Below are 12,447 nucleotides of genomic sequence, written 5' to 3'. Positions count from 1 at the left end.
TTGAATCGTGCATATTTAGCCTGCCAACTCCAAATCCAAAATCCAATTGAAAGCATTTTGACTTTGTTTGTGCTGTACAGTGGTCCTCTTTCCTGAAGGTAGGGTGTGGCCGCCGTGCTCCCTCAGGGGAACATATATTGTTTTCCATAGAAAGGAACCTGGGCCCTCGGTGTGGCTTGAACTGCATATTTAGCCTTTCTCAATCAGTCGAATGTTTAGCTGAGGTTCGAGTATGGTAACGTGTAATACTCTGTTTTCTTTTGGTGGGGTTGGGAGCTGATGGGTTGATTTTTACCGAACAAACAAAATTGCTGTGCATTACAGCAGACACTAAATTCCAGCCTTTGAATGTTATTGATCTGACTATCAGTCTTTTTCACATTCGAGGGAATACGAAGGTGCTTTTTTGTTTTTGTTTAAATTTAGATGTTTATTGTTTTTGGCTACATACCCCTCTAAAAAATATAAAGAGTGTTATAGCGCCCCCTAGTGCAGTGTCAGATCAGGATAACAACTTCCTTATTGTTTATCCCATCAATTAGTGATATCGTAAACATGGCACATAACACAGGATTGACGATACGGTGGTGCTCTTGTCTTCACTTTACAACTCTGGTTGCTGTTGATGTCTCCAAAGAGCATCCGCCATGTTACTGGCCACAGTTCACTTGAAGAATGAGGGGTGCTGTTATGTGCTAAGAAACCAGCAATGGTGCAGACATTTAGCAAACTTTCTGCTATTTCTGAGAGTAGACGGCGATCCCACTAATAATGTGTGTGGTATATGAACAAGTGGACCTAGAAAGAAATAACCGCCTTTCCTCTAGTCCAGCTTACAATCTTGACTTAACTTTAACTGCAAATCGAGCCTTTAGTCCCTCTCCTTCCCCAAGGAAGGGTCACTATTTACCCGTTACTCCCTTTTCAAATTATAACCTGTACAGATTATAACCCCAATATCAGACTTTGCTTATGTACAAGGAGGTCTCTGGACATAATTCTTGGTGGGACTTTAAATATGAAAAAGGGTATCTCAGTGCCTCTCTCGGATTCAATGACACTGTAATGTGTGCCTGGGTAAGATCGAATGGGATAGCAGTCTCATGCTATAAAGGACTTGTCTCCACCGATCCTTCCAGTTAATAAACTTCTGCCATCTTGTAGTTTAATTGATATGCTGGATTTTTCTTCTCTAAACGAATGTCGAACACAGGTCCAAAGTGTATGGAATTGTAAGCTTTTGTGTTTTGGAAGCTCACATTAGGGCAGGAAGCTTGCCATCAGAAGGGCCTCAAATAAAAGATGATGTTTCCGTTTGGCCTCTAAGTTTCCCTCTTTGTATACATATTAAATATATTTCAGCTCTGGTAAAGTCATGACAATAGAAGTTGTCTGTAATATGGGTTTACAAATTTCGCCTTTTCGAGAGAGATTTGGTTATTTGTTTAGATCTGTTCACCGATTTTCAAAGGACTTCTGTCCGCAAAGCCTTCAATAAACCTACCTAACCAATTACCAGGAGGCTAGCATTGACTTATTTCAATGGCCTTTATCTCTTTGCATTCAGTAGTTTAAAGTTGTTTCAAGTGTCTTCTTCTGCCAACTAATTTACAACACAAATGTAAGCAATAATTTGTTTTTCTGTTCAACAGTCAATATACTGTGTTTTACAAGACCATTGTCCTCATTATTTGTTCCTAAAATTCTACTTTTGTTGTTTTCATTCTTTCATGTTAAGCTGTGGGTTATATTGCCATTGGTCTACACAGACCCCGACACTGCTGTAATGCTTGACCAAATGTTGGAGGCGAAGGGGTAAAATGGCCTTACATATTACTCATTGCATACTGAAGAGTTCTTACTAAGCTTTCGTATTTTATCATGAGGTTGTTGGCGATGCCTCTCTTTCTAACAAATTGTGCTATTATTACATTGGGAATGTGCCTCTTATGGTTAGCCCTACTTTCTCGAGATAAATTTGCCATTGTTGTTTTCTTCTTTTCCGATGCAGCGTTTGGCTACTTGGGTAAAATCCATTCTCTTCTGGTCTACCGTCTCTGATGGAATCTTTCAGAATCTCGGAGAGAGAAACAGATACACATTTTTTGTTTTGTTTTTTAATGCATTTTACAAATAATGAGTACCATCTGGAGAATATTCAGTAAAAAAAGAGTAAAGTTTCAGACACAGAATGGTCAATCTTTGTTTTTAAAGGTGCATTGTTCTTTCTACCTTTCAGGAAAGAGCCTAATTTATAGAATCAGTTGCCTCTGCCTTTCCCCATCGTCTCTCCCTCTTATTATTCAGCAGACATGAGAAGCCCCAACCGTATGTGGTGTTTGTGCAGTACTGGCCTTCACTGTCTTGCACTCTCTATATAGAGTTGCTCAGTAGCACCCCAGACTAGATTAGTTTCACATTGTGTGCTGTACAAATAATCTTTGTACTGCATGCTGGTATTAAACGCACAAGTCACCTGTACAGTCTGAATGCATGTTTACATATGATATAGCAAAACACTGCTTCCTTTGCTACTTATAGCAAAACACTGCTTCCTTTGCTACTTAACTTGGTTTTCTCTCTTTTAATCCTCTGCTACTCCTAAGATTTAGTATTAATCAAAAGCCAAAGCTGCAGGTATAAAGATAATGTCACTGGAAAGCTCATCCTACTTCAAGATTAGAAGGGCCATTATTCCTCGTGATCTTCACTGGCTGGTCCATTGACGTCATAGACGAATAGGGTAACAGGTTTAGAACTCATCTCTACCAGAAATGGACAGTAGTGCTCGTTAGCTAGCACAAGGATTTTAGAGGCCTATGCAACAGTTAAACTAGTTAGCTTGATCCTTGTTAATTTAACCCAGTAGACTATTATTCTACCTTTTTATCATAATCACCCTTAGAATTAGAAAGTGAGGCTTATCTACGAATATGGAAAGCGTGGCTTTGCCCATAGTATCAAAGTATTTGTTACTGCTACCAAAACCAATGTTTGATTTTTCCACTGGGACATTGTAAATCCCTGCTGCCCTGGAGGAATTGAAGATTGCCCTTAAAGGACTTACCTGCCACACAGACCAATTATTATTATAGAGTTTTATAAGGCGCCCAGCTACCCAGTGGTTTCCTGGTGTTATGGTATCAGAAAGGGGCAAGTGGCACAAATACGATTAAAATAAACAAGTTGTAAAGTTCATTCAGAAGAGGGTCAGAGAGGTGCAGTTTCTCAGGTGCATGGGTAAGGCATTCCAGAGCTTTGGGCCCAGATATGAGAAGGAACGACCTCCCATACTGGCTAGTTTGACTCTGGGAACTGTGCACAGGAACTGGGTACTTGAACACAAAGAGCGAATAGGCTGGTAGGGGATGACTAATTCCTAAATGTATCTTGGCCCAGCTCCTGACCTAGCCTTGTGCATGTAGCATAATGCCGTGAACTGTATCCTATTTTCCACCATGAGCCAATGAAGCTCATGCAGGAGGCATGGCACAGAGGCATGTCTCATGAGTCGATATAGTAGCCTCGCAGCAGAATTCTGTGCTACTTTTAGACGTCTGATAGCAGCCTTTTCTGCCCTTAGCTAGATGATATTCCTGTAGCCTAATCTTGAAAGGAACAGGGCTTGGATGACTGTCCTTTCGGCTGAGAAAGGGAGAATCCAAATAATCTTTGTCAGCTGTTTTAGGACCGCAAAATAGCTAGAAACTACCTTGACAACCTGATGTTTCATAGGCAAATTCTTGTCCAGCCAACAACCTACGTTCTTCACTTTGAGGGCCGGTTCTGGAAGAGCACCCAAGGTCTTATGTCAGTGCTGTGGGTCCCAAAGTAGGGGGTTCATACCTAGCACCGTTACCTCCGTCTTCTCGTCATTAAGTTTTAGCGAGTTGAAATTCATCCAGGTGTGACACCTGACCCAAGCAGGTGTTCAAGACCTCTGAGTTGTGTCCCTGAGCAGATGACAAAGAAAAGATAAATTGGGTGTCGTTCCGTAGGAGAACAGGGTACGGACGCAGCTCTCCACCAAGTCAGCTAGAGGGCAGGCATGGATATTCAAGAGCATTGGGCTCAAGGCTGATCCCTGAGAGACAACTGAAGTAAGGGCATATGATTTTGAAGTGTAGCAGGTAGAGAAGACGTGGAAAGTGCAACCTTTCACAAATGAGGACAACCAGGATAAGGTAGTTTCTTGGACACCCAGGTTCATCAACCTTTCAAGAAGAGTGGTATGGGACACTGTGTTGAAAGCCATGTGAATTGTAAATGTAAATTGATACATGTATAGCGCACTACTCACCCGCAAGGGTCTCAAGGCGATTGTACGAATACCGCTGTGGAACCCATCCTGGCTTTCCCTGTGAGGTGTCCACTCCTGGGCACCCCCACGGTGGAGGCCAGGCATCCTTAGCGTTGTGGGGGCAGTTGTGGAGATTAAGCAAGCTATTGCCCAGAGTTGCAGAGTGGGACTCCATGATTGGAATAGGCACCGAGGCGAGAATTATCAGGTCCGTGGAATTTTTTAGCCCAAGACCCGCCGAACGGGGAATTGAACCCTGGTCCCGGGCTAGACCTCTGCATCATGGTCTGCCGCTCTAACCATTGAGCCACACTTCTCCACCATGCTGAGCTCAGGTAAGATCAGCGGGTCTGTCACACCCTCATCCAGGAGCCATTGCAGATGTACTGTGACTCCGAGGAGCACGGATTTGGTACTATGTCCTGCAGCCCGACGGGTGCAAACAATCTGGGAGTCCACAAAGATTGTCAATTGCGTATTCACGTTTCTCCAGAATTTTGGAAAGAAGGGGTAACATTGAAATTGGTCTAAAGTTTGACAAGTTGGAGGGGTCCAAACTTGGCTTTTTCATGAGGGGGAGAACCATGGCATGCATCCAAGCTTAGGAAATGCATCCCTCTTGTAAGGAAGAGCTAAACAGTCCCACTAGAAGTGGTATGAGGCCAGGGCCCAGTGTACTAAGCGTGGCCGTCTGTCACCTTCTTAACGAAGTTGTGTGCCAGCTCCTTGCATTGTGACTGCGACAACAATGGAGCCGGTGAGACTTCGCTATGTTCACGATGCGGACATCCAGCAGACATCCAGCAATGCATCAGAGGACGTGTTTAGCATCTGTTGTGCACTTGAACATTGATTGTGCAATAAGAGGGCGCATGTAGGTTAAAGGTGCACTGCACGAAACCACACATTCTTGAAATATCTAATAATTTTATTGTTCTTGTAGTCACATTCCTGCAACTTAGGAACACTGTAAGGGTTATTAATGCCCAATTCAACTTTCATAATTTTGTTACATGTAGGATGGAAGAAATAATGAGCGGGTCAATCAGTATTCCAGTTCAATCTATTCAAATCTACAACACAGTCCTCACTGTTCACAGGGCATAGTGGACACTGGCCTTTCCTAGCCCATTCTATATGACAAATGACAGTCTTTCCTGTTACTCGTTATCTGGACACAAGCATCTTTAAGATTTATACGTGAAAATGCCAACATCTTTTGACCACTGACATGCAGATGGCTGCTATTTCACGATCTCAAACCCTCTCTTTTATTAAGAAATCTAGTTGCAGCAGAGTAGTAAATAGTACCTGTAGCAGATGAGCAACTCAGCAAGTTAACAATACCAGGTGACAGATTCTGCGCCTTACATGAGAATTCTTTAGTCCTGAATACTTTAAATTAAATATTTAAATCAATTGCTACAAAGTATATAAAATTAGTAAGCGTTGACGCAAATCTTAGAACATTATGGCTCTGTAGACATTTTAGGATGACAATATTAATGTAATGAGATATTGTGGGAATTCCTGCTGTTATCCAATTTTGCCTGAAAATGTTAAAGTTGGCAATTTTATTTACGTTTGCTTCATACTTTCCTGCCAGTTTTTGTTCCTTGGCACCTCAGCTCAAATGTGGTGTCGCTTCACTCGTTGTCCCTTCCTCTTCTTTTCTTTCCTTGGATGGCCTGCATCCCACTATTCGATCTTCCTTCAGCTGCTGCTGCTTGAAGGAAACTCCTTGCACTCTATGCTTTGTTGGACTCCTGCTGGTGCTTCTTTCCCTTACTTTGCGGACTCTTAGGGTGACTTTCTTCCTCCTCTTCCGTGGGGTGCTCTTGATTCACGACTGAGTCTCGCGGACTACTCATATGATGTTCTTTGCATTGCAGAATGCTCAGTTGGACGAGAATGAACAGGAGGTCTTCTGTCCGAAGGATGAACCAGAGCTCATAAATGATACCCATGTACGTAGGTATACACTCTGCATGCCTGGCATTGTTTAGCTTGCAATGTAATTAACTATATTTCTTTCAAAAGGAAGCTGTTCTAATGATCGCAGGCATTGATTAGGTCTGATCAAATTTGTGGATCACAATTCTCTAGACTGTTCTATAGTGTCCCTATTCTGCTCGTAGTTCTAGTCACACCTCGTTGATAGCTTCGTCAGCCTTTTCCCAATGTGAGCGTCTTGGTTATTCTTCGCTGGCTCTCATGTCTGTGCCAGCATTTTAGAAACTGGTTTAGAAACTTTGGCAATTGTGCATTAGGACTCGAGGGCAGGTAGGCATACCCTATTTCACCCAGAGATATGGAAAAGATTCACCTTTTAAAGCATTAATTTTCCTTACTGCCCCTGTACAGTGTTCATCGTCTCTGTGTATGTGTCTGATTTTTCAGAGATGAGAACTCGTGATGTTATTGGCTTGTTTCAATCCGTGATACTGAATTTCTAGTCCCACCGTCCTTTCTTTTACCACATTTTGTAATCCTCAGCAAATCACGTTAACAGGTAGTACTTAGATGTCCTTACCTGTAAGAATATGAGCAACCAGAAACGGGCTGATTATCAGTAATACATAAAAAGACCATGTAACCTTTATTTCGGGGCTTACAAGATGGCAATTTTATACGTTAAAAGGAAAGGTAGGGTTTGTTTTCTTTTACTGTGGTTGACGTGCTGTAGTAAGGTCTTAAATAAGTACATAGTTTTTTCTTTCACCAAGTGGCTTTTTTAGGTGAGTGTCACATGTCATTATAAATTATAATGAACAGGACGCGTCCCTCTCTGCATGGTCAGTGTCCAGAGGCTTGAATTGAGAAATTCTTGAGAAAGACAAGTGACTTCAGATCCGCTCTGTGTTTAATCGACAACAGTTTATCTCATTGTTATGTCACTAAACTATCTAACGTAGCGTCCTGCTGCTCTCATCATACCTTCATGCTGTATTTTTCCATTGTCAGTCATATGCTTTTTATGAAAAAACTGAGACTATTTTTGTACAGTGCCTACATGCTATTATGTGGTCATTTTGCCTCACTAACTCAGTGAGTGTCTGTAGCAGATAACTGGGTATTGTATATTGCACAGTGAGTTATTCCATCTGCGAAGTATGAGGTCTCAAATCCACTGCAATTGATGGGTAAGATAACTAGGTCTTTGAAAACTGCAGGCTAGTCTTGAAATGATTTAGTTGGATAAATAAATAACTCATTCAACAAGGTATTTTTCAACAACTTCCAGAATACTAGTAGGTTAGACAGTTCCCCATTATCTTGGTTCAGGGCGTTTGAAAAGTTCCATCCTAGCATCCTCCTTGTTTTTTCCCTGTATCCGTTTTTCTTAAATTTGACCTGCCAAATCGACCTGGTGGTATTTGATATTAGGTTCCTGGCTGGTGGTGGTTTGAGGGATAACTTTAGCAAGTTTTCTTGACCCTAGCTGCCGTAAGCTTTTATGCATGATGCATGATGCAGAGCACCCTTAAGCAGATTGTCTGCTTCACTCAGAGCAACTGCAGTCAGTTCAGGGATGATTTGACTTGACAAAATGGCTTTCTGGTAAGGCCCAGTTTTGTAGCCTTGTTCTGGGTGTATAGTTATTTCCTGTTTGAGGATGCCTGCATACTTGATATTTAAGCGGAAAGGTGGGGCAAAACCAGTGTTTTTGAGTTGCCTCCTGTGGCGCTGTTGCCTGAGATGATGGACCTTCCTCAGCATCACAAGTTGTAGTTTAATACCTGTGAAGATAAAGAGAAGTCTGCATCAAACCGGAGGATTGGGTATTTCAATTTTAGGGGTGGGTTAGGGTTCTGCCCAGAATTTGGGATCAGGCAACTTAAATCATCATCCTTTTCGTTCCACAGTCAAACAGAATTTCCATTTTTTGTCTATTTGTACACACAGTATTGTGCTTCGTCTAAAAGAAGGTGAGTTTAAGACACTGTTTGATGTGGCTGCAATTTTGTCCATCAAAATCTGTTATTTTCCTTATCAGATACATTTGAATTTCATTTGCATATATATTTGTATATAGTATTGTAGGTTCGAATTCAGCACAGCCAGGAAATTCATATGGCTATGAAAGTATATTTGGGAAAATGAAAAGCCGTTTACTGAAGGCATACTTCTGGGCTTTTTGGTACAGTCAGAAAGAAACAAATGGATCCAATTTAAGTTCTCATCTGTGACCACTACATATTGTTTGAGCTAGTTAATGAGAGTATCTTGGTCAACTGTGTCACAGAGTTTGAGGGAATGAACACTGATGAATAGAAACTAGGGAGTTTTGATTCTTCTTGCTGTTGGTCCTGAGAAATTTTATGAGCATCAATGCTAGCAGCGATGCGTGGGCTGCAGGAAGGAGGGCTATGGCGGTGGATAAGGTGACAGGCCCAGGTTAGTTCTGATGGCATCAATATTTTTACTTTGTTGGTTACTATTTTGTGTTTTAGAAGCACAAAGTCTATTGTGACAAGTCTTGGAAGTGGTTCTTTATGCAATACGCCTAAAGGTGAGCGATTAGCTGTCAAAGATATTAAACTCACAATAGAGCATTTCCCTTCTGTTTTTTGTGTTGTTCAGTTAACACTTTGAGATGCTGGCAGCTTCCCGTAACCAGTACTGTTTCATAATGTTAGCTAAATGGTTTAAGGGTGAGAAAAGCGAGAATTGCAATAAATTACTGTCAGACTTCATGGCCTGGGTTGGCCGCTTTCAGGTGGCTATGGCTGCTCCCAAAATAGTTTAGAGTTTCATCTGAAGCAGCCCGTGGTATGCCTCTTGTGCTTGTGCAGGAACAATACTTGATATGATATCTTTGGTTTGTTGCAGTTGTTTGAGACAGAACATTTTCACCCTTCTCCCAGTTTGAATCTTTTCCGTTCATCGAGTTCAGAGTCTGATGGTGCTTCTTAATCGCAGAAAACAACCTGAACATGGATGAAACACTATAATACATTGTTATTTATTAGGACCTACATACATCTCATGGAAAAACATCCATACTTCAGGCAAGGAGGTGAAGGTGCTCTGAACTGAAAAATGTTTTGGTCGGTTCCTGTGAGCGGTTAGCTTCTTTGCTCCAGGCTCTTTCTTTATTATCCAGTCCTTTGTATTCCAAGCGACATCCACTATAGGCTGAGATGCTCGCTCCTCGCTCCAGTCCTAACTTCTAGATATCGACAGACTTGTACTCTACAGTTAAAGATACGCATTTACAGCACTCAAAATCAAGCTTCTGCCCTGTAGCTTCAGTCTGGCATTAGTGATCCTCAAGTTCCTTTTAATTAAACTGTTATCTTCAAACTGTGGGACGTATCTCACCTGGGGGTCCGTAGCACTATAAGAAGGGAGGCTCCATGGCCAGAGGGCTCACTAGTGCACAACAAAGGAACACTACCTTGCTGTGTTTTGTTTTTCTTTACTAATGTTGTGGATTGACAGCAAGCACAACTGCCTCTAAAAAAAATATGTTTTTAAAGACGCAAAAAGAGGTTGTCCCACATAATGATAACGATATGTTTACCACTGTCATTGTATGAGCTAACCTTGCTTTAGGCCTCTTTGTAAGGGCAGTTGTGCTCTTTCTTGGGGAGAGTCTCCTGCTCTCTGGAGAGTGCTGCAGAGCTGAGTCCAGATGCAGGATTGAGGAGAGGTGGGACACAGATAAGGTACAGGAAGACAGCTGAAGATGAAGGTTCCATGACATTATTTATGTTAAAACCGATAATCTTAATGGGGCAATCAGTTCTCTTCCATTGTGCCGTGCTAAGGAGGAATTAATCACATGCCAACATGTCAGAGGCATTAGCTGATGGGTAGTTAATAGGGAGTGCACTATAATATCGGAATCGTTCCAGACTATCTGAAAGTGGGACAAGTCACCCCACTGCTGAAAAAATCAGGCCTGGACATAAATGACTTAAACAACTTCAGACCCGTCTCCAACCTTCCTCTTTCCAAAATCCTAGAAAGATGTGTACTCCAACAATTAACTCTTAGGGAGTAACAGGAGTGTGACCCATAAACCAAGTCGGGATTAGGGTTCAAAAGGTACAATAAAGTACAATATCCCAACAGGTAATATTCGTAAGGCAAATATTTTTGTATGCACGAAGCATTACACGAGCATGAATAAAGGAGACAATTGTTCAAACAATATAATTATTTAAATTATTCTTATATTTCAAAAGAGATAAAGGGCAGAGTCATATTCATACAACTGGGGCAGCACAGTATGGAAAAATTCATATGACAACCAGATATAAACTTGGTGCTCAAATATGTCAGGGCTCGAAAAATCCAAAAAATGGTACTAGTCCTGCAGGACTAGTACCTTAAAAAATGTCCTCGACCTAACTGCAACCTACTTGACCTCCGTCTCTGAAAGTGGAGCAAATGTGACAAGATAAGATTTAAAGGCATCTTTATTGCTCATTAACTTAGTGAGCAATAAAAATGCCTTTAAATCTGATTATCTCGTCACATTTGTTCCGTTTTCAGACAGAGGCGAAAAGTTGGTTTGTTTTCCTACCTGCCAGAAAGGGCGAGTAGGACCTAAAAACAGCTCGACCTTGTTAAATGTAGCTCGACTATGCGAGCGGTCGAGTGGAATTTTTGAGCCCTGTATGTACAAGTGGTCAGTGGCGACACAAGTGATATAGTGAACAGCGTGAACGGCGCAAAGTGAACGAGGTGAAAGTTTTATACAGTGAGTGACTCAGTGAAGACTATCACTGTATAAAACTTTCACCTCGTTCACTTTGCGCCGTTCACGCTGTTCACTATATCACTTGTGTCGCCAATGACCACTTGTACATATTTGAGCTCGTGCAATGCTTCGTGCATACAAAAATATTTGCCTTACGAATATTACCTGTTGGGATATTGTACTTTATTATACCAACAATTAACAATTAAGAGGAGTTGGCCTAACGACTATGGCGCTCGACCTCGGACCTGGGGATCTGGGTTCGAGTCTCGGTAACGACGCCAAAAAACCTCCTGTGATTCTGGGCAAATCACTTAATCTCCCCGTGCCTAAAATGAATGTGTGTCCGTCCTCATGTAACGTAACTGGTGCTATGTAAAGCGCTCTGATACCTGATTCGGTTCGTGTCTAGTTCGCACTATATAAAACTCTGCCAAAAAAAACACAAAAAAAACTCAGCACTTGGACAATACCAACCTCATTGACTCTCATCAGTCGGGATTCAGGAAAGGGTGCAGCATGGAAACCGCAATCCTCAACATAATTGATGACATACACAAATCACTGGACTCAGACCAATGTTGCCTCCTCATTCTCCTAGACCTATCGGCAGCATTCGACACAGTTGATCACAAATTTCTCCTCAAAGCTCTCGAAGAAAGGGCCGGTCTAGACAAGGTGGTCCTCAACTGGTTCTCCTCAATCTTGCACAACCGCTCCCAGAGAATCAAAATCCGAAGCTTTGCTTCTGACCTTCACCCAGTCAAGAGGGGAGTGCCCCAAGGATCAGTGCTCTCCCCTCAACTCTTCAACATTTACATGGAATCCTTCACCACCCTACTCGAAACATCTAACTTCCCCTTCCACCTCTACGCTGATGATACCCAAATCTACTTGGAAATCTCCTCTGCTAAAGACATTCATAGACTCAATTAAACACTAAGGGAAGTGCAACGTTGGCTGTCAAGCAATCACTTAAAACTGAGCCTGGACAAAACCGAACTACTCCTCATCTCGAACAAATAAGAGAACCCACAAATGGTCGAGTGGTTAAAAGATATCGATGCGCTCAATGGGAACCTCACCCTGGCTGACTCCGTTAAATCATTAGGCATCATGCTAGACTCCAAACTAGACATGACCAAACACATTAAGGTCTTGGCTAAGAGCGCTTTCCTTGACCTGAAGCTACTAAACAAAATAAAACCTTTCATTCCTTCAAAAGATCTCAAACAAGCCACCCAAGCATTGGTGCTGTCAAGACTGGACTATGGAAACGCAGTCCTCTCAGGAATAGCCAAAACTCATCTTGCTCCTCTGAAAACAATCCTCAATGCAGCTGCCGGAATGGTCACTTGAATGAAGAAATTTGATCACATCTCTCCTGCACTAAAAGAACTCAAGTGGCTACCAATAGAAATGTGGGATAATTTGT

At 41.9% G+C, this 12,447-nt stretch overlaps 1 protein-coding gene across 3 annotated transcripts in view; it reads left to right on the top strand.

The window, feature by feature from the left end:
• Positions 1–12,447, top strand: part of SSH2 (slingshot protein phosphatase 2) — an 810,994-nt gene that overhangs the window by 213,860 nt on the left and 584,687 nt on the right. For 2 of the 3 annotated variants that reach the window (XM_078680015.1, XM_078680014.1), the window contains exon 2: positions 6,193–6,267. The exons of the other annotated variant lie outside the window; for it this stretch is intronic. In XM_078680015.1, the coding sequence (XP_078536141.1) occupies positions 6,193–6,267 (75 nt within the window). The remainder of the gene's footprint in view (positions 1–6,192; positions 6,268–12,447) is intronic. 3 annotated transcript variants of the gene reach the window in all.

Source organism: Lissotriton helveticus, chromosome 3_1 (assembly GCF_964261635.1).
Source record: "Lissotriton helveticus chromosome 3_1, aLisHel1.1, whole genome shotgun sequence".
Classification (NCBI taxonomy): Eukaryota; Metazoa; Chordata; class Amphibia; order Caudata; family Salamandridae; genus Lissotriton; species Lissotriton helveticus.
This window is presented reverse-complemented; position numbering and strand designations above follow the sequence as displayed.